General features: G+C 41.1%; 2 protein-coding genes and 2 non-coding genes across 9 annotated transcripts; all 4 read right to left on the bottom strand.

Moving 5' to 3' along the window:
• Positions 1-292: 292 nt before the first annotated feature.
• Positions 293-16,322, bottom strand: ano8a (anoctamin 8a). Of its 6 annotated transcripts, none has more exons than XM_025066216.1 (21): positions 12,889-16,322; positions 12,552-12,598; positions 12,157-12,331; positions 11,857-12,070; positions 9,842-9,952; positions 8,895-9,027; positions 7,941-8,079; positions 7,741-7,837; positions 7,421-7,537; positions 7,168-7,295; positions 6,775-6,936; positions 5,828-5,980; positions 5,514-5,640; positions 5,334-5,389; positions 5,168-5,242; positions 3,737-4,228; positions 3,220-3,396; positions 2,939-3,130; positions 2,707-2,838; positions 2,366-2,476; positions 293-1,809 (listed from the first exon to the last, which is right to left on the bottom strand). In XM_025066216.1, the coding sequence occupies exons 3-21, from the start codon at positions 12,178-12,180 to the stop codon at positions 1,147-1,149; spliced, it is 3,303 nt and encodes a 1,100-aa protein (XP_024921984.1). In that variant the 5' UTR covers positions 12,181-12,331; positions 12,552-12,598; positions 12,889-16,322; the 3' UTR covers positions 293-1,146. The 6 variants fall into 6 exon arrangements, with proteins under 6 accessions (XP_024921984.1, XP_024921983.1, XP_024921987.1 ...); XM_025066215.1 differs by having other exon boundaries at positions 12,157-12,598; positions 12,889-12,954; positions 13,340-16,322; XM_025066219.1 differs by adding an exon at positions 11,534-11,568 and having other exon boundaries at positions 11,857-12,064; positions 12,157-16,322.
• Positions 4,599-4,671, bottom strand: trnak-cuu (transfer RNA lysine (anticodon CUU)). The gene has a single exon. It is a non-coding gene; the product is annotated as a tRNA-Lys (tRNA).
• On the bottom strand, positions 6,513-6,585 carry trnak-cuu (transfer RNA lysine (anticodon CUU)). The gene has a single exon. It is a non-coding gene; the product is annotated as a tRNA-Lys (tRNA).
• Positions 16,323-16,477: 155 nt separating the features above from the next.
• Positions 16,478-20,327, bottom strand: plvapa (plasmalemma vesicle associated protein a). Its single transcript, XM_008333687.3, has 6 exons — positions 19,668-20,327; positions 19,255-19,330; positions 18,403-19,118; positions 17,288-18,104; positions 17,107-17,164; positions 16,478-16,771 (listed from the first exon to the last, which is right to left on the bottom strand). Exons 1-6 carry the CDS (start codon positions 20,064-20,066, stop codon positions 16,738-16,740), a joined length of 2,100 nt encoding a protein of 699 aa, XP_008331909.1. The 5' UTR covers positions 20,067-20,327; the 3' UTR covers positions 16,478-16,737.
• Between the last annotated feature and the right edge of the window lie 619 nt (positions 20,328-20,946).

The raw sequence follows: 20,946 nt of genomic DNA, 5'->3' as shown, positions 1-20,946 counted from the left end.
TTTTTTTTTTATGGTCACAGTGAATAGAACTCTGACCTATTGCAGAAGAATACGATGGCTTTCAAAGTGCTTAACAGAAAACTACATGGTGCACACACACATAATGCATGCACATAATGCAGCATGCATTAATTACAGGAGACACAGACCTACAGCAGTGTCCGTTCATTTCCATCTTGTCAAATTTGCTTTTTTTTTTTAGTATGACGACAAGTACGGTTTCCGTTCTCTGTTCTTTTTTTTTTTACTATTTTTTTAGTACGACAAGTACGGTTTCCGTTCTCTGTTTAAATTTTTTTTTTTTAAATGTTGCTTCAAACAAACATGAGCTGCTCTGTAAACAGAGAGTCGTGCTGTATTTGAAACCTAACTAAACATTTCCTCAGATCCGTTCAAACACTGACTGTACACACGTTACCTGGAAGCTAGATTATCGTGTGGTAGATACGGTGTAATACTTTGTGTGGAAAGTAAATTGCATCGAGTGAAATACAAAGATCACTGGTTTTAGACGTGGTCCTTGTGGCTAACAGTACCTGTGAGTTTGTCTTCCAAAGCTGTCTATTGAGAGGATATAAAAAAATGGACAGAGTTGCCATACTCCAGAGCATGACCCACAGAAACCCTCCCAAAAATATAAGGGGAAAGAAAGACAACAGAGGTTTTCATCAAAAGATGTCTTTTTGACTAAATTCTATGATGAAAAAAGGGCAATAAAGGTGTATAAGACATCCGTTAAACAATGTAATGTTTGCTCTCCTTTACCATGTACTCTTATTTGACCAATTAGAATTGAAAGTCTTTTGATAAGACTAAGATACGTTTGATTTAGATTTCACCAAGACTTACAATAAATACAAAAGGTAAATGGGATAAACGAGGGACCATTTTTTCTTTCAAATAAACATTTGTACAAACAGCTAATTAAGTACTGTTATTCTAATTTGTATACGACCTTTTAGCAGTTTTCACTAACTCTTCCCTTTACTGCCATGACTCTATGCCTCCAGACCACAGGCTAAAAAAACCTCAGTGAATGCTGGAGATGGCTCAGTCCATTTTTATATACAGTCTATGCTGATGTTTCACCATGGTTACAGTGCTCCCCATAATTATTCTGTGTCATGTGTCATGGAAGATTGTTTACTAACTTTTGGAGCCGGAGTTTTCTGACTCGGTCAACTGTCTGGAGTCTCCTCTGTCGGAATCGTTGGATGAAGAGAATTCATCCGGAGTTGTGTTCAAGTCATACCTGTTGGGCTGAGTGGCTGCAGCCTGCGTTGCTGGCTGCGTGCCATTGGCACAAACAACAGTACCTTCTGACTTGCTGAAACTGAACAGTTTCCCCGGACTGAATGTTCTGTTTGGAGACTGTGACCTCTCCTGTCCACCAGGTGGAGCTGAGGTCACTATTAATCCCGGAGCTGCGCCTGGAGCGACTGCTGGTTCTTTTTTAACCTCGGGTGACTTTAAAAACTTCAGGAATCCTGGGAGCTTGGCCTCCCCTCCTGTAGGGGACTGGGCTGGAGAGCGTGAGGTGCCGGAGGAGAACTTCCCCTGGAGAGGGATAATCTGCTTCAGCTTCATTACATTGTTATTTCCCAGGAGAGAGCTGGGTCTCTTGGGCTTGTCTCCTGATTTGCCCGCCGTTGTTTTGTCATGGTGATGCTGGTGCTGTGTGTCTGCCTTGTGATATTCACTCTCCTGGCGAGCCTCAGCCTGCAGTTGCGCGTGGCGTTGAAGCTCCTCTTCTTCGCGGCGACGTCGAAGCTGCTGCTGGAAGTGTTGCTGGGCCTGCTGCTCGTGCTTCTAGATTGAGAGGCAGGTAGAACAGAAATGAAGAGCTTCACGCATTTAACTAATTATTTTGGGGTTTGATGGACACCCTGAAATGAACATGAATGTGAGTGTGAATGGCCCTGTGATAAGACTATCCTTCTGTTGACTCCTGGATTTGGCTCTAGCGCCTCCCTGTGACCCTAAAAAGTATTAGATGGTAGAAGATATGAACGATAATGATAATGAACGAATGCATGATTCTTTTGGCTAACATAGAAGCTTAACGCTTTGGCAAACATTTAGCTACTAAGCTAGAGATTTGTACATTGGATGACGTTGGTCCAACATTATATCTCTTTTCATATATATATATGTATATATATATATATACAATATATAAAATCACACATACACTGATACAGAGAAAAACCTTTTGTATCGATAGACAAAATGAGGTTGGATGAAATACATGAACAGATCAAGGATATAGTTGTCAAGTGCTTTTATGCAGCCGTGACATAAACAGCACCGTGTGCAGCAGCAGCAGCATTAGTCGAAGGTCTTTCAAGCTAGGCCATAACTATACCTTGAAAGCTTCCCTTCGCCGATACTCTAGCTTGGCCATCTCTTCTGCTACCCATCCTGGGATATCAGGGATGGCAACATGGATGACGTACTTTAGAAGGATCGCAAAGTGCTGTGGACCACCAACAACACAAAGGGATAACAAGCTCAAGGGAGGTTTATCACAACAGAACAATCACAATCAATAATATGTTATTTTTCTACGGCCAAAAAACAATGGAAACCACATGGTTTGTTGTCATTTTTTTGTCCGCCTATGTATGTTTGAACTTCTCAAGGATGATTTAACTCACAAACACATCAAGTCCACACACAAAAGCAACACACACTTCCAACACATACCTCCAACAGGACAATGGAGACGATGGTCATCTCAGGACTCAACCAGGGAAACAGACGCTGGAGCTGTCCACACTGACCAATCAGGTAACAGTTTACTATGATGGCTATCAAACCCATGGCCTCCATGGCTGTCTGTAGTTCAAGGTGAGAGAACAACAGATATTCACAGGCAGCTACTGTATATGGCGTACCTTCAGTTCAGCATAGTCGGACCAGACGGTTCTTCACTCACCTGCCACTGTCCGATGTTCTCGACCCTCTGCCCGAAGGGTCTCTGAAGGCTGGTACAGAGCTTCAGGGCATCACTGCGAATCTCGATGATGTTGTTGATAAGGGCACACATGGCCGCCAGAGGAAACGCAGAGGAGAAGAGCACCACGTAGCCAAACTGGATGAACATCTCCTGATAGTCCTGAAGCGTGTCCTGTCAAACGGAAGCAATTGTTGATTATTTCCAAATTTTCGGTGAGTTTGTGTGAGAATATATTCCACACGAGGCTTGTGGAGTTCCACCTCATACGTCTGCATACAGCTTTCAATCTCAGCCTGGGTCAGCGTCACAGTTTTCGGTTCCTCTGGTGGATCAATCCAGGACTTCTTGTCCTCTTTGCCCTCACATATGTTCTTTCTTTTTTGACATACGGAGTCGGGCTCTTTCACGGACAATACTGTTGTGTTCTGCTTTGTCTCCTGTGGATAAAAAAGAAACACACCTTCTTCAGTGATGATCTTTCAAAGTGACATTAAACAGAATGTGCTTTCTCCATAATGTCATCGGAGTAATTAGAATAGAGCATTAATCTGTAAAGTAAACTAGTGCACAACTTTAGGTAGAAGTCAATGCTGCCTCTAATCCATTATGTTCTGATTATACACATAATTCACATAATGTTTAAAAAAACTAACTAAAAACTAAATGTGGTTCCATGATTACATACAGATACACAGTGTTTTACTTTAATACTGTACCATTAAAAAAATATACTTTCAGACCATCTGAGTCTGAGGTGACATACTGTAAATCACATACCTGAGACAGTAGTTCGCAATCGCTGTCTTCGTCACAACTGTCAAAAATACTGGACGGATCCATCCCATCTTCAACCAGTGTAGGACTGTCCTCCCGGCTGCTGTCTTCTCCTGCCTGTACTTCTGTTGTGACGTCCTGGTAGTCCACCTTCTCTGTAAAACTGACTTTTCGATGTTTTAGAGCGCTGTCGCTCAGGTCCCACTCTTCTTCTGTGAATCTGAATCCAGCCTTCAGATCCCCTCTTCTCTTTGGCTCTGGGTTACTGTTAGCACTGACGGGGATCCCTCTGGGACACAGGAAGGAGTAGGCCGTCATTGAGGCCTGGGCCTTTCCCAAAGCCAGACGACCATATTTGAGCATGATGGCCTGAAGCAGCTCCCAAAAAACCTTCGGGGTGAAGACCCCCAGCTTGTTCTGTTCATAGAGATAAGGCTGAAGAACCTCTTTGATGTTCTGCAGGAACTGGCGGAAGATCAGCAGAGTAGCCAGCATCTGGAAGATAACAATGACCGTCTTCCTGTTAAAAACAATCTTTTAACTAATGTTTTAGCGTTTCTGTTGTTTTTCTTTTTACATGTATTGGTTAATTTAAAAGGTTTTTGGGGCAAACTATTTGAGATCAATTAAGGTTCTAACATTTTTACCTTACTTTGAAATCAAATTGAGCACATTAAAGCTAAGTAATATTTTAATTTCTCTTAATTTTTTTTTTTTGGCTACCTCTAAATGTATAACCCTGTCTGGTACACAGAAGAACCAACAACATAAACATTAGAAATAGCATGCCCTAAAGACTTTGGGCTATAAAGCTCTAGTATTTGTTCACATTTTATTATAAAGTATTATTACACAAAAAGCTTACCGCCCAACGTGGGGCTCGAACCCACGACCCTGAGATTAAGAGTCTCATGCTCTACCGACTGAGCTAGCCGGGCGCGGAAACTCCAACCCGAACTTCACTTTATAAGGGTCACAATAATGCCGTTTTTATGTACATTTCTATTCTGATTAGGTGCATTAGCAAATATGGCAAATATTATATAATTCTTTACAACAACTGGTTCGATCGCCGTTCGAGCATGTCTCTGTATCGGTTTGCAGGTTTTTCCAATGTGCGTGGGTTTTTATTTTCCCCCGTTTCCTCCCACGGACCAAAAACACATTAAATGGACACTATAACTGACATTAGGTGTGAATATGAACGCATTTTTTATGTGGCTTTGCGATGGAACAGCGAATGGTTCGGTGTGTACTCCACCATCGCCTATTGCCAGCTTTGGTGGTTTTAGAGGCTTTGGTGCCCTCCAGTGGATATGCGAAGTAATACATTTACTAAATGTACTATTACTAAACTTTTAGTAGTAACTTTTACTAAATACATTTCTAAAAACATGAGGGCAAATAGAAATTAAAAGAAATAAAAGAGGTTACCTCCTTCAGTCGCTCCATATCCTTGAGGTAGAATCCAATGTAGAAAAGGCTCAGGTATGAATTGATGAATTCAAACTGCATAACAACAATAGAATCACCAAACATTGGCTCAGTTGGTAGAGGAAGAAAATGGTTATTTTAAAATGAAAAATACAAAAGAACTTACAAAAACCATTTTGATAATAAGGTTATTCTCATATGCACTCTGAAGTCTGTAGTTCTCTGGATGAAGGATAAGAGAATGATCTGTCAACATACTAGATAACCACCATAGAAATACATTTTCACTGTCTTTGTTCTTGGTTTGTTAGCCCGAGGAAGACTAAACCAGCGTTATGAGTCTCACCCATGTCATTGAGCCAGTAGGCAATTTTCTTATACACTTCATCACAAACGGTTACAGTGATGGCCAGGAGAATCTTGGGAATGAAACGTGTGATACCAGGCAGCTCCTGGATCTCCATCACCACTTCCTACGAGATCACGACATATATGTGTTATGAACCACGACAATGAATGTCCCACGACCCCAATCTGTGTTTTAAATGTAATGAACTGTTTTTCGAACAGCACAACAGGAAATAGAAATCCCCAGTGTTGCCCTTGTTAATCAACTGCAGAACATTTTCTAAACCTTCTTGTTGTGCATTCTGTTCATACTTGCAGTTCCAGGCAGAGAAGCATTGCGATGAAGACAAAGCACAGGCAGAGGAGGCAGATGGGCAGACTGACCAACCATCTGAACATGGCCCTCTTCCACGGAGGATAGTAGAACTCCTCACAGCCTGTGATGGGACTGAAACGCTTGACACCCTGCACAGACAACACAACAGGTGCTGAACTGTCATCATATTATATTCTAATAACAAACTTCTAGTTAGTCCTGGACTTTAGATCCTTTTTTCTTCTATGCAGCTTAGCTATTAGTTTTATTAATTTTAATAAATGGTTCTAATAAGGTTATTATTTTGTCATTTTAGCATGTGTTTGTTTTGCAGCTAATCTTCAATTATTATGAAGTTCTTCTCATTATTTATTTTTATTAAATTTCCAGATATTGTTGGAAATTTTTGCTGTAAAATGACAAATGCATTAAGTGTGCCAGAATTTTCAGCAATTTAGCCATTTATGAGTCTGCTTGTTATTTCGTCACACTTGATGTCTTTTTGTAATTTTTTCTACTTAAACATAGTTGCTTGTCTTTACACCTTGTCTGTTTTTTTCTGCAACACGTTTCTTTGGCTATTTTATAAAGTATTTCACTACATTCTAACTTTTTTAAATGTGTTTGTTTCTTTTAACCCAAGTCCAGGCTTTATAATAATATAATACTACAAAAGACACTCGCCCAACGTGGGGCTCGAACCCACGACCCTGAGATTAAGAGTCTCATGCTCTACCGACTGAGCTAGCCGGGCATGCTATCAGCTACCTCATATCTCATTTTGTCAAACTACAACTACAGAGTTGCACACGTGCTAAGTTCACAGCATTAACCAGCAGCACAGACAAAAACCAAATGAAGGTCTGAGAGAAATGTTTTCTCACATTAACGCAACTAGCTCTGTCACCTGGGCCAGTTCTGGTTAAAGCAACAACCCTCTCACCCTGAACTGAGGTCTGGGCTCCTCCAAGGACTCAGCAGGAGTGTCTAAAGTGCCCCACCTATAGGCCAGCTCTGCCTCTCGCCTTTTCCAACGCTCCAGAAACAACGTAGCCCACACCACGTTGAACAGAGCAAATACCACACAGCAGATATCCTGACTGGTCTGAGGAATGACAGAAGAGAAGAAGAGTTTTGTAAATATTAGAGAAGGAAATAATTAAATCTCAGTTTTCTTCAAATTTGTGAAATAAAATTTTAAAAAGGCACTAGAATTTCTTCATTTCTTACACAGTAACACGTAAGGCCAGTTAGAGTTAGAATTAAAACATTTCTCACACAGTAACACGTAAGGCCAGTTAGAGAAACAACTCTAATCCAGAAACAGTATTGGTACCTGATCTGCTTCGGCAAGAACCCAGAGCAGGAAGCCAATGACAGCAGGATAAAGCATGGAGTTGGTGTAGAAACCCAGCCAGGCAAAGTACATGCTGATCTTAACTCCAAAATAGTCACAGATATCATCTAAAAAACAGATCAAACGGTTGAAACGGATTCTTTAGTCAGGGGCCTTTTCTCCCCACATCCCTTTATATAATCATTTAAAAGAGACCTGATTATATATAAAACACATATGTGACGCTTCCCACCTAGTGGTTGACTTTCACACACGGCCTGGACCCAGGATGTCATCAGCTGGTTGAGAATCCTCTGCTCATGTAGAGGAAACAACTGGTGGATCACCCCCCGTGCAACAAGCTCTGGAACTAGAAATGACCAAAAATAGCACACCATTAATAGTACACCACCTCACATTTGATTTATAACTACAATAAATATATTATTTACTACAATTAAGCATTTTTGGCTCATTCTGATAAATCATTGACATAGAAGTTGTCATTCTCTTTTACAGGGTCTACAGGTAGACATGACATGACGTGACAACAGTCAGTTAACACAGACGTACTGATTGGCTGTCCTTCCAGGAAGTGAATGTTGTGAAGCACCTCTCCCTGCTTGGCCCGCAGATTGTCCAGCCAATACCTAATGATGCTCTGGCGCTCCTGAAGACAGTTACAGAAAAATACTAATAAATGATGCAATAATAATAATAATAATAATTAAGAACGATAAACAGGCTCAGATAAAATACCCTTGACCTCTAACCTGTGACGTGAAGAAGCACAGTTCACTCTCGATGTTCTCATAAATGTTGTCCTCCTCACAGGAGAAGCGTCGCATCCCTCCACCAAAGTGAGGCTTGACGGCCTTGTGCATGCCCATCTGCTCTGCTCCTCGCAGTAAGCTGAGGGTGAAGACAGAGGAAATGGACAACAGATGGAGCTATTTCTCAAATCCAAGCAGAGGTCAGTTTAAATAAAATGCATTTAAGCTTATAAAGCAAACAAACTGTGCACAGCACACAGCTGTGAGTCATGTATCTGCCTTAGTGTGGTTTCTAAAACCAGAGAAAGGAGCTGAAGTGTACATAAACGATGGTGTGCATTAGTCTTAGCCATCATTGCTTTTTTTATCTATCATCCCCAATACATGTAAAAGTTGTTTTATGTCTCGTTAGTCCTATGTTTCCATAAAGTTAATTTAATAACAGTAAATTAGAGCTTTTGACATTGTTGTGTTATTATTTAGCCCCAAGCTGTGCAGCATGCTGAAAATATTCCATACATTTTCCCAGCTGGAAATAATCGTAGTAAAGGGTAAAATCAATTCAGATCAACTTCAATGAGCAAATTCTTTTATGTGTACTGACAGCAACAAAGTCACAACTGACTTTGTTAAGGACATCCTGCACCCTGATCCTAACATGAGACGGTTTTGTTAGCTGCTTACATCTACTTTTGTTGCCTTTTGCAAATGTACGGCTACAGAGTGACGCGAGTTTATCCTGCACACTAGGAGTGTACGCTATGAGAGTCGTTGGTCAAAAGTTCCATGGACATAAGAGACGTTAGAGTTCATAATTCCACTATGTGCAGCGTCAGTGTGGGAAAAACCTCCTGCATGTTCTTATCTGTGGGGTAATTGTGTCTGAGAGTCTGTGTTTGTCTTGATGTGTGCTCTCAGCTTAGTTCTTTCCCACCAAAGTTTACAGATTCTTACTTCTCAAAAGTGGTGGTGATGAAGAAGGCGTGAGCCTGGGTGTGTTTGTGCTGCCGAATCTGAATAGAGACTTGAGGGATTCCAACTCGAATCTGATTCAGGAGCCAGAGCATCGTGTGGTCGTCAATGGTATCTGGGAAAAACAACAATTAAAGCACTTTATTCATTTTTCTAGACATGATATATATGATATGATATCATATATTAGACTTTTGACAATAATCTTAAAGGGAATTAAAAACATCTAGCAGACAGTGAGACTACTTCCTTAGCGATCAAAGAGAAAAGAGCTGGAGACATGACAGCAGGAAATGAAATGATTGACTTCCACTTCTGTTTAGAAATGTGCAGCTAATCAACTTGAGTGCACTCTCTGGGTGTTGGCAGACAACATTTGACTCTGTAATTCATTACTGAGAGTCCAAATGCTGCACTGTAGATTAAGTACACCACTAACACTAATCTTAAGGATCTGTATTACTAAATTATAGCGGCCAGGCTTTAACCAAGCCTTAGGTCTAGGCCTGGACTGATCTGCTTGGATCTCGACCTAACACCTGATTTTATCTCTTTATTTCACTATTTAAATATTAATAGTAACAGGTAGATGTAAAAAGGTTGAAAATGATAATGGCGATCACGACCGTGATGTTGATTAATTCGCAGTTGTTTGCATCTTCATAAGGTGGCTCCACATAATACAAAAATTCTGAAACAACAACACTTGTATAAATGGTAATGGTGTGTACTTTACAAAAACAGACCGAGCTGTTATATGTTAATGTGTGGGATTATGAGATGGGATTAGGGAGTAGAATAAGAGATCTGTGGACAAATCCTGTCAAAGGGTTGTGGCATCAGTTCAGAGCACAAATGTATGAGATCTGACATCCTCACATGAGGGCACACTCCTCTCAAAAGGCAGGACAGGGCTGACTCTTCCATACCTGGAAATGTCATCATGATGTCACAGTTTTCGGTTGGCATCATCTTCAACCAGGACTTTCGAGACATAATGTAGTGTCTGGCCTGGAGCAGGCGCTTGCCGAATAATTTATCTGAAAAAAGAGAAAAAAAAGGTCAAAATGGTTGGAAGGTGAGGTTGGGTTTGAAGCCTTTAAAGAGGATTAATGACAACCACAGAGGGTGAAAGTTCTCAGAATAATGAATAAAGAAACAGAGGACAGGTGGATCAGCAGCAGCACGGTGTCACCCACCATGGAATATTTTTCTTCTATCATTAGTTATGCGAGAAGAAACTTATAGACGTGACAAAGAAATTGACCAGTCGATGTCAAAGGTCAGTTTGTTGCCACAGTCACTGACCTTTAATCTAAATTTAAGAACCACCACCTTAGTGAGATGTGGTGATAAAATGTTTTGTTTTTTTTAAGAATAGCTATCTCACACACATAAATTTATACAACAGTAACTTCAGTGTAAATCATGAAAAACATAGTTTGACTGACAGACTTTTTAAACTGTTAACTAGAAAATGTCTGTGCCCTTTTTTCATCCCTAAAAGCCATCTGTCAGAAAGTGGAGTCTCTGGATCTGAGTGAAAAACTAAGTGGGATAAGAATGTTTTAGTGGATTTAATAAAAGCATTTTAATGCAGTTTACTCTGCTGCCATTCCCATGACCCGCTTATATGCCAAGATCTACAGCAAACGGGCCGACCTTTATGCACATCTTTAGAGTCGTCATGTAGCTTTTCCTTTTGTCTGGCAGATGTTCCAGATGCCTCAGGATCAAGAGACAATTTTGGTAGACCTTAGTATGTATGTAGATGTAGAACATACATTTTTCTATCCATTCAGCAGTGGTGTTGTTAAAAACAGTAGAAGCAGGTGTGACTAAAATCATGTGAGTGTTTGCACAAGGGACAGCATTGAATTTTGATCACTGAAGAATTGCACAATTGTATAAATATAAAGGTAAATGAATAATAATACAATTAAAATAAAAAATATTTTGTATGTGTAGTCTTTGAATTAGACTTGCATAAGTGTCCAAGTCCACCATTTTGTTCTGCTGTGTTTCTAACAGGCTGAAAGACAAAGTCCACTGTAGTTCCCTGAAGGTTCTTAAGAATGGAGGAAGTGCAAAAGTTATCTGTGTTTTTGGGTTTCTTTGCAGTGTGTTGTCTTATCAGATGTAAACAATCCTTATGAACAACTGTGTCATCCTCTCTGCTTGTATCATTGCATCGAACCTGTCCTGTCTCTTTGTTCATATACATGTCAAGTTTCTTAGACAGTACCAAAATCCATATATTTCCACCTGTGTAACCTATGTCATGTTTACGGCCTTATTATAGTCTAACAATTAAAAGATAATATGATATAATGTGTGTAGGGACACCGATGGGGGGGACAAATTGGTCTGCTCTCCCAGGCCCAGTAAGAGGGGGCACAGAACTGAGCCCAAATTAAATTATGGAAAAGGAGAGATCTGGGGTGGTGATCTCATCATGAAATGCTAAACCTCCAATTAGACAGTACCATACTTTGCCCAAGGATAAAATATTTAATCTGTACTTCTGTGAAAATGAATTCAATACCCCTGCAAGAAAGGACAATGCTGCTCGCTACTCTTTCTATAAATAACCACAACACAATAGTATTCTGCTTACTCACCATTCACTTCATTCGCCTGTGAAACCCTGAAACACCTGAAAAACAGAGTTGACATCAGAGCCTGCAGCACAGTCTCTGTTCTCCACAGAGTCATAACTCTGTCTGCTGGGACATGAACCGCATTCACCTGTGGACCAGAACGCATCACTCTCTCCGGGCCTGTCTGAATCGGAATGCGCACCGCGATGGGAAAGGAACCGTTATGAGCATGTACCGTCCTATCGTGGACATTTAAATATGCCCAAACACTACGGATTCAGTACACATACACACACACACACACAATGAATACATGTATATTCATCTTATTTTGTGACACTCACCGAGAACTGTGGAGGACGTCTGCTGCTGCTGGTTGGTGTTGGTCCTGTGGTGATGCTGCTGCTGCTGTTCGTTTGCCACCGTCCTCTCCATCCTCTCCTTTGCCCCGTCCCTGTCGTCGACGTCTGTGCTGCTGCTGCTACTGTTTACAGTAGTGTCGGCATCAACTGCCACCTGCATGCTGCTGCACAAGCACTGCGAGCTGTGCTGCTGCTGCTGCGGAGAATAACAGAAACCAGTCGCTAGAAGGAGGCGTTCACTTTTTGACTGTTAATGCATGTGGAGGGAAAACCCTGGTGCACCAGATGGAGGTGGAGGAGGATCATGGCATCTTCACGCTAACACACACAAGACCAGTCGTGACTGATTAGCCAATGACGACAGAGTGGAGGGAAACACCGCACACTCAACGCCCACAGGTTTCTGTACAGGTCAGGTGCACGTTCACGCCACGTCAGTTAGAGTTACGTAAGTTTCCTAAAACATACGATGGAACCAATCAAACGGAGCCCCCTTAAAAAACATTTCAGGTGAAACGGCTCACCATAAAAAAAAAGTAAGACGCAGAAATGGTCCTCATACAACTCAGAGAATATAAATAGCTAACAACAACAACAACAATAATAGTAATGATAATAATAATTATTATTATTAGAGCTTCGAACAGGTTTAGTCTAAGCTCGTGGCATGTACATACGTCACATCCTCCTGGGGCACCTGTACATTGCTCATCTACCTACAGTCCTGTGTAACAAAATTAGAAAACAACATTAGAAACAAAATGACATTGTTTACTGAAAACTGATGAAGTAAACACGTGTGGCCCACATACATCTACAGACTGGGTAACTATAACCTTCAGACCTGTGAAGGAAATGGATCTAAAAGGAAATTTAATTCATAGTTAATGAAACGTTGGTTTTTAATTTCAGTATGACAGTTCCTGCTATGGTCACTAGATGGCGGTAGACGACAGGTAAAGGGTAGAAACTATCAGAAGACAATAATGTAGATTTTATCTCCTGCTACTTAACCTTTTTCCGGGTAGCAGAGGAGGTGGAGCCATTCCCAGCAGTCACCTTGGCAGGATGAGGCACAGTCTGGACAGTGGACAGTACATTACCGGGACACAGAAAGACTAAAAACCGATTTGCAGTCATACCTATATTCAAATTACAGTGAACAATTGGCCCAACCCTACATAATCCTCGACAATGAACATAACCATAAACATGAGCACCTGTAGTAATTCCACACCAACTGTAGGAAACGTGGGTTTAAACAAATGAAGCTTGCTGTAAAGGCAAGACCAGAGGTCCCAAGAAAGATAGTTAAACCTGTTTAAACTTTAAAACCTGATGGTTAAATCATCGTCATTGTTTTAATCAACTGTTCTTGCAGGCTAACGCTAACGCTAGCTTGAAAATATATTTAAACTTTGAAGCATAATGGCTATAAGGTCTGACAAATGATGTTGGTGATTACCGTAATTTCCGGACTATAATTCGCTACTTTTTTCACACGCTTTGAACCCTGCGACTTAAACAATGATGCGGTAAATTTATAGATTTCTACGAGCTAACGAAGTTCATCCCGCTCCTGATCAATGACGTTTCTGGTAGGCTACTGTGTGTTATACTAGTAGCGTATCTGTCTGTGAATGGCTGTGTGCGTATACTGTATGTGCGTGGGGAGTGCGTGAGCGCAAGAACGGAAGCGGAAGTTGATAGCAATTTGATCCCTGTCATGTTGAAGTGTGAGTTGGTTATACAGGAGTTGTTAAAACGCTGTTTATTTACTGTTTTGCTCCGTGTGGCTGATAATAAAGACCCAAACTTCCCTGTTTCTGTTTACCTGTGCTGCGGACAAGCACAAAGTGAAGGGAGTTAGCCCCACAGCTAATGTTAGCTTCGCCCTTGGAGCAGATCATTAAGTCTCCCCTGTACATTCCAACTATGGTCGGGGCGCCGAAGCAGGAAGGAGCTAACATGTAACCAGCCGTGTTACAGTCACTGTTCGGAAAAAACAACAACATTTATTTAATTAAAACTAAAAAAAAAATATATGTGTAAATGACACAGTGACACCTGCGGCTTATAGAGAAGTGTGCCCTGTATATGTACAATTATTTTCAAATCAAGCTCACCTGTGTCAGGTGCAGCACCCCCTGTTGTAGAGTTTTAACCCCTAAAGCTGTGAACATTGGTCTGTTTGCCTCTTGTGGTTGGTTGCTGTAAAAATGTAATAATGGTGTGTTGTATTTTATATCAATTCAAAGGTTCTTAGAAGTTACTAAATTTATACCTCACAACTAACAGCTGCAGAGAAGCTGCCGTTAACACTGGAGTCTAACATGACCAGTAAGACAACTGATAACCTTCAGGATGATTTATAACCTATTTTTGTAATTTATGATTTATTAATCTTTATTCTTCATTATTAATAATGTGGCAGGGGCCAGAGAGTGAACATCCTGCTGCTGAGTCACCCGTGTCCCTTCACCTCGTGGTGACGCTCAAAGCTGTCATGGCTGATGGAGCTCAGGGGGATTAAGGGATCAAATCTAAATAACTGCAGAGGCTTCAGCTTTAGTACCTGCGTCTACTGTAAAAACAGATAAACAGGAACTCCGTCAATACACTTGTCTGTGGCGAGGCAGCTGTTGGGTTCTCAGCGTCTGATGGATGATCAATAATATAGATTAACTGACTCTTAAACAGCTGGTAAATTCCCCAATGTAATGCTACTGGGCGTGAACGTACATAAATGATTGTAACACAACGTGTGAAAAGCTACAATTTAAGACATCCTACAGTAGGGCGATTAAGAAATTGTTGTAAATCATGGTTTGTTGCCTTGGGCATTTACATTATCGATAGACCTCACGCTATTTTTCCTAAAATAATGTTTTACTACGTCTGTTTGGGGTATTGTTGAAGTTTATGTAGTGAATCCCATCCTCTTTAGGCTATTATACTGACCTTGTGTTTACTTTTACATAACTTACAGAGGTCAAGGTAAAAGTCTGCGTCGAGCTGAAGGAATTAAAACACAAAAGGTCCCCTGCTGATGGGGGGCGTTTGGCCTTCCAGCTGTTTCCAGACCCTTTCCTCCTACTTTGGCCCCTACTGTGGGCCCCCCCGAGATGTCTTCACCAGCCCTTGACTGTCATGAGACAGAGAAGACAGGGTCGGGGAAACGGGGCAGTTAGGAAATGCAATTAGAAGTCAGAGTAAAAAAAAAAAAAAAAGGGCGACTGTAGGAGCAGCAGACAAAAGAGTTTAGAGTCCTGCAATTGGAGGTGAGGAAGGACGTCGTAATCATTAAGTGCCTCTTCCTGCACTTGGGCGCGGACAGGGACGTACCAGGACAGCCTGTAACGGTAACTGTAAATGGTATTAAACGCCACTCATGAAATTCTTGTTATTGTTATTCTTGGGTGGTGGATTTTACAACAACAATGATTATTCCATGTGTGTTGAAACTCCGGTCTCTTTGCCTTCTTACTCTAGGCCACTTAAAACACAGCCAAAATGTCATGAAAATGTCAGAAAGAAAAAAAAAAGCTGTAAAAAGGAAACAGAAAGCTTCATCAGTCACTTATTTAAACACATCTCAGCTTTGATTTCCTGACTCACACACTACAGTGTATATCCCTGCTGTATGGGGCACATCCCAAATGTGGAAAAACATTTGATGTTAAACAAAAGAACAGACATCAGACGGGAAAGAACCCTCCCTGTACCTCAGCTTAAGTGTTGTATTTATTAATTGGCACCAACACAAAACACTCTTGGTTCTGGATTTAACTGTTCCCATAATTTTACTGCACAGTGAACAGGATGTTTGTCAGCACTTATGATTCATTGTTTCTCTGCACTATTGTGAGAGCAAATAGTTCTAGTTCTGATTGGAAATTAATTACATTCAGTAAGTCAATAACACGATGACAAACAAATACGGTTTACAAGTGTCATTCAACCTTTGGGTTGCGACCCCACGTCGGGTCCCCTTGAATTCAGACGGAGTCCCCTTATATGTCGAGTAATTGAGAATTTTTGTTGAGAATTAGTTAAGGCTCATTAAAAGATTTAGGAAAATAAAATGTCACTTTGTGCGTGTGTAATCTGGTAACATTTGCCGAATTTTTAAGAAAAAGATTAGTTTCCGCTGTATTTAAGCTATTTCCAGTCATTTTTGCAGCTCATGTAGCTCTGTTTAATATTAGACTTGCAACCGATAAACATTTTAAGTGGAATGTAGTTTCTCATCTAGGAAAAGGTCAGAACAATCCTGAGACGGCAGCACATTTGCCACATCTCCCTGGGTGTTCATTCTTCACACAGATATGTTTGGATTTCATTTGAGTTATGGATACAGTCAAGTGACGAACCATTGTTTTGAAACGGCTGCTTATATTTCATACGAGTGCGTTTCATACAATTGGCAGGTAAACATAAACATATCAAGTCCAGTAAAATTCCACCAGGAGGGGTCGTAAAAGTCACCAGTGAACAATTAGCCTCACAATAGGTGACGCATGAAGTGACAAACACTTCTTTCCGCCTCTGTGAAGGATTAATATCTTTATTTATAAAGAGGAGACAGGCGCAGAGGACGTGCTTACATTAATACACAACTTTATTTTGGTTTTATTTAGACTGTGAGAGCTCCACTGCAGCTCCTGCTGCTGCTTCATGAAGTAATGATACAACTTGTTGACTGATATTTCACATTTTACATTCATTCAACAAAAGTGCATACGTCGATCTGATACGGAATATATCATATTATTGGCTAAACTTACATTCATGTGTTTTATAGAGTTACATCGTGGGGAGCAGATCACATTTTTAAAAAGTGGGTCATCGTGAGAAGAAAGACTAACCGATCATCCTGGCGAGATCGTCGTTTTCTCTGGAGGAGGAGAGAGAGAAAGAGAGGGAGAAAATAAATAATAATACATAGTAATTAATAATTTATTGTATTAGTGTATTTGTGTAATTATTATATTATATATATTACATATTTATTGTTTTTGACCAATGATTAGCTAGTTGCCTTGAAACAAATTTGTAGCTTCCGTCACGCAACCTTTCTGCTGACACTACCTCCTATTTAACCTCTAACTAACTCCACAAGAATTCTTTCTGATAACTGCGCCACGTCTCACTATCAAATGGTACAGTCTAACTCTCGTAAAATTTACAATTATATTATAAAACCTAGACAGAAGGACAAATTCTACTCACTCTTGGGCAGAGGGGTTGATGAGACGATGCAAATCTCGGAGATGTTGAGCCACGTTAACTGTTGGACCAATAAAAACAGCAGTTTGTTGTCACATGACCAATGCCACAATGGTAACATCCCTCATATAATAATTAAAAAAAAGAATAAAATGCAGATGAATTGTGTCGTATTCATTCTCACCAGATTCTGCTGTCCTTCCTGTGCTCAACGATGAACTGGTCCCAGTGCTAGCACTGCTGCTGGATGTTCCCCTTCCAGTTGCAGTTCCTGTTCCTGTTCCTGTTCCTGTTCCTGTTCCTGTTCCTGCAGTCTTACTCTGGCTTGAGCTACTGAACCCAAACCATGAACCCAAACCGGACGAGCTTCTGGTGTTCGACGCTGGTTTACTTGAGCCCAACCCAGTTGAGCTGGCATCTGGTTTTGCATTAGTGGTTCCAACACTTGATGAACCTCCTGCAGCAGATCCAAGCTTATTCACTCCTAACCCCCTAGAACCAAGGATTGAACTTGATTCAGATGCAGTTGAGGTTGAGCTTGACGAGCCTAGCCCAGTGGATCCATACTTATTCAACCCTGAACTGGTAGAGCCTAAGCTTGAACCCAACCCATTTGATCCAAGCCTATTTACAGCTGATCCAGTAGAACCCAGGCCTGAAGTGGACCCAGTTGAGGAAGACGAACTTGAAGATCCTAAACTGCCTGAACCAAGCCTATTCAACCCTGACACAGATGAGGAAGATGAACTTGAAGAACCTGATCCATACCTATTCAAGCCTGACCCACTGGATCCCAGGCTTGAACCTGATCCAGTGGAGGGTGAGCCCACTTTATTTAATGAGGATGCTGAGGAGCCCAGGCTTGAACTCAGCCCACCTGATCCTGACCTACTCAGCTGACTATTACCAGAAGATGGAGAGGAGCTGGATCCACCACCAAAGAAGCCCCACCCCTGCTGACTTGATGTGCTTGTCCGTGAGTTAGGAACAGCAAATGGTGTCTGAAATAATAGTAAAGTAAAATATATATGATTCAGTTTTACTCTTCTGAATGGAGACATACTGAATTGTGTTCAGCACGTCACGTAAATACATGGTCGCTTTGCTTGGCCTGATGCTATTTTTGGGGCCACTTATAAAATTTAACAGAGAAACTCTAGTGAAATTACAGATATTTCTGCTACAGTTTCTTGACTAATGAATAAGTATGTGCTTAAATTTATGCTAATGGATTCAAATTTGGCTATTTTATTTATGGATTTATATTTATTTATTCCGATATCCTTGTTGTTTTCTTACCTTATGCATGCAGGACATGTTGAGTTGATTGATTTGCAAAGTGAGATGTTCCACTTCCTTAACTCTGTATCTGACGCTGTTCTCCAGAACTTCCTTCTCTCCAGTTAGCTTCATCTTCTCCATTAGGAGTCTCTCCTTCTCCTGATCGTGTTTCTGCTGATGCTTGTCGAGTTCCAGTTTGTGCCACCGGATCAGACCTGTCCGGTTCTGGTTGCAGAAGCGGTAATCGTCGGACACTCGCTCGTTCTCTGCCTTCAGCCGGCTGTTCTCTGATTGGATGTCTGAAACCTGTTCTCCCACGCTGTTCAGGTAACGCTGGAGCGTGTTTTCCACGTCCCTGGACAGATTGGTGCAGTTAGTTTGGATCTGCTCCAGGTGTTTCCTCTGTCTTTCGCAGGTAAGCTGAAAGGGGAGGTGAGTCGGGAAGAGGGAGTCGATCTTGTGCAGGAGAGCCCTGGAGACGTTGGTGACGATACTCAGGGACTGGGCAAAGTCGCTTTTACATTTTTCTTTCTGGTACAACAGCTCCTTTTCTTTGGTGCTTTTCTCTCGCCTCAGAAGGATGGCCTCCAGGTTGATGTAGTCTCTCTCTTTAGCAGTTTGATCCATTTCCATATTCAGCTTTTGCACGGTTTGGGTGAAGTTGGACTGTACCAGCTGGAGGTGGGCTTTCAGTTGGCCCGCAAACGCCCCACAGTCACAGTTACCTGCAGAAACTTAAGACAACGTACATGCACTTTCAGCATTACAGCACAACGCTGTCCAACAACTGCATGCTCAGATCATCTCCGTCCAAAGACATGCTACAAATTTACATGCGGTAATGTGGTGGAAGAAAACGGTCAGACTTACATCTCTGTGGTGACGGTAAGTTGCAGTGTAAACGGGCGGAGGCATTACACACGTAGAGGTTGGAAGTACACTGTTGCTGTTCACATTCAAGAAAAGGTGGCGTTAGTTATGTGTTTTAACTCTCACAGAAATTGTTGTAATCTAAAATCAATCTGACAATTCGTTTTTGGGAATTAAAAAATTGAAACGGATGGAGATTGAAATCGAAATAATGTATATATAATATATATATATAAACAAAATTGGTCATTTTAAACACAGTTAATGTGTTTCATAATCTGAGAATAGGCAAATACACTTAGAATTATCTAAGAATTATTTAAAAAAAATTAAAGTATGAATTACTACTAGATTAGGTATGTATTCAATTATTTGAGTTTTAAATTTAAAAAATTGTATAACTCAGTCCTTACCAGTTTCCTGTCATAGTCCCGGATGATGTTAGCAGAGATGTTGGAGTAGTAGCGTAATTTTTCCAGGTCCCAGTCATTCCGAGCCTTCTGGGTCAGAGTGGAGTTCAGTAAGTTGGTCAGGTTCTTCCTCTGTTGTCTCAGGGCCACGTTCTCTATGGACAGGCGGCTGAAACTTTCCTCCAGGTCCTGAATGCGTGTTGTAGAAGCCGAGTCCTGCGTCTTACCGTAGACGAGAAAGAGCACGAGGCTGACGATGATGAGAGACTGAATAAGTGAGGAGAAGAAGAAGACGATTCGCATGTAGTAACCGCAGCTTTTGCCCTTTTTTGAGTGAAACTGCTTTCTCTTCTGCGAAGCAGGACTGTATTTGGACACATGCGAGTAGCCGCTGCTGTACATGGTCGCTGGTAGCCAGAGGATGACACGTTTTTTTTAAAAAAAAGTCAGACTTCTGAGTTTCCCTATGAGAAGCCAAGTTTAAACAAAGTCCAGGTGAGGGGTGAGGGGTGAGGGTTCTACCTCAGCACTCTTCAAAGAAACAAGTACAGTGATGCCGGACCAGAAACCCCTGCTTCTTTATTGTTCTCCGTCCTCCATCACATCACTTTTGTGTGGTGGTGGTGTTGATACCACGAGAATTCATCAGTGTGTGGGCAAGTGTAAACATAGGGATGTTTTTTTTATGAACTTCTCTTACCTCACACCACAATGGGCTGTTCTCTCAGCCTCAGTCTCCTCCCTCCATCAGCTACCACCCTGCACATGGAGCGTCCTTTAAAAAGAGCTTATGAACAATATCAGGGTATGAAATACCAAAGACGTGAAATCATATACCTATGTAAACTGACATCTAAAAATATTGATGGCGGCCAGAAGGCTATCACTAGGAAATTGTTCTCGACCTTAAAGAACTGTTTGGACACAATTGAAGAATGATCTGATATGGAAAGACTCACTCATATACTGAGAATCCAACTGGCCGGCATTGAAGTGAAATAAGAAAAATGGATAATATATAAAACCCATAACAGTGACACCACTTAAGATTTGAATACATTCTGTTAAAATGACAAACCACTTTAATAATCTATGTATCCTTCCTGAGTGACACGGATGGCTGTTCTGTTCTGTCGTAGATTTGTTTGAAAGAAATGGATCGTAAAAATGTGTGAAAAAAGAGATTATGAAGACAAAAACACAGTTAAAATGAACTTTTAACATCACAAAGATGACCTTTGTCCTTGTCCTTCTTCAGCACACACTGTCCTAAACCTTTGGG

This window comes from Cynoglossus semilaevis, chromosome 20, assembly GCF_000523025.1.
Source record: "Cynoglossus semilaevis isolate Cse_v1.0 chromosome 20, Cse_v1.0, whole genome shotgun sequence".
NCBI classification, from domain to species: Eukaryota; Metazoa; Chordata; class Actinopteri; order Pleuronectiformes; family Cynoglossidae; genus Cynoglossus; species Cynoglossus semilaevis.
The sequence above is the reverse complement of the archived record's forward strand: the minus strand, read 5'-3'. Positions and strand labels throughout refer to the sequence as shown.

What these genes read in the sequence shown, in the direction of transcription:
- ano8a (XM_025066216.1), bottom strand. Translation starts at nt 12,180, where the DNA reads ATGATCCTCCTCCACCTCCATCTG. An exon ending in CATCATGATGACATTTCCAG is followed by an intron (nt 9,028 to 9,841) that starts GTATGGAAGAGT and finishes TGTTTTTCCCAG; the next exon opens with ATACCATTGACGACCACACG. An exon ending in AGAACATCGGACAGTGGCAG is followed by an intron (nt 2,839 to 2,938) that starts GTGAGTGAAGAA and finishes CTTGAACTACAG; the next exon opens with ACAGCCATGGAGGCCATGGG.
- plvapa (XM_008333687.3), bottom strand. Translation starts at nt 20,066, where the DNA reads ATGTACAGCAGCGGCTACTCGCATGTGTCCAAATACAGTCCTGCTTCG. An exon ending in AGGAAGGACAGCAGAATCTG is followed by an intron (nt 17,165 to 17,287) that starts GTGAGAATGAAT and finishes TTGGTCCAACAG; the next exon opens with TTAACGTGGCTCAACATCTC. An exon ending in ATCAACCCCTCTGCCCAAGA is followed by an intron (nt 16,772 to 17,106) that starts GTGAGTAGAATT and finishes CTCCTCCTCCAG; the next exon opens with AGAAAACGACGATCTCGCCA.